Source organism: Aptenodytes forsteri, unplaced genomic scaffold (assembly GCF_000699145.1).
Source record: "Aptenodytes forsteri isolate BGI_AS27 unplaced genomic scaffold, ASM69914v1 Scaffold1062, whole genome shotgun sequence".
Taxonomy (NCBI): domain Eukaryota; kingdom Metazoa; phylum Chordata; class Aves; order Sphenisciformes; family Spheniscidae; genus Aptenodytes; species Aptenodytes forsteri.
In genome coordinates this window covers 18,074-18,447 of record NW_008795772.1, presented here as the reverse complement: position 1 = coordinate 18,447, position 374 = coordinate 18,074, and the positions used below count along the sequence as shown (strand labels likewise).

General features: G+C 70.1%; 1 protein-coding gene across 1 annotated transcript in view; it reads right to left on the bottom strand.

Annotated features, from left to right (window-relative positions):
- Positions 1-198: 198 nt before the first annotated feature.
- LMF2 (lipase maturation factor 2) overlaps positions 199-374 on the bottom strand; it is a gene marked incomplete at its 3' end in the record, with an annotated part of 11,802 nt that continues 11,626 nt past the window's right edge. Inside the window, exon 10 of the mRNA XM_009283602.1 lies at positions 199-345. Within this exon, the coding sequence (XP_009281877.1) occupies positions 199-345 (147 nt within the window). The remainder of the gene's footprint in view (positions 346-374) is intronic.

Genomic DNA, 374 nt, shown 5'->3' with positions numbered 1-374 from the left:
GAGCTGCAGGCGCAGGCCAAGTTAACGAGCCAATTAGCCAGGCGAGAAGCAGCTCCCAGATTCAGCCCACCCCCGGCTGCCCGAGGACAGTCGGCACAGGCGACTGCACGTCGATGGGGTCTCACGTCAGCTCCGGGGAGCAGAGCGTGGCTGCAGAGGGGGCGCAGGCGCCGGTGCGCCCGTCCCGTCCCCGCTCACCTGCCCTCGGCGCTGCCGGTGAACCAGTACTTGTAGAGCTGGGCGCGGATGTAGACGGGGGGCTGGGCGCTGAAGGGGTACCGGGACTCGTCGACCTGCACCAGGCGGATCACTGCCGGAGACACAGCGTTAGCCCCCGCCGGGATCCTGCGCCCCTCGCCGCGGGGACAGCCCAA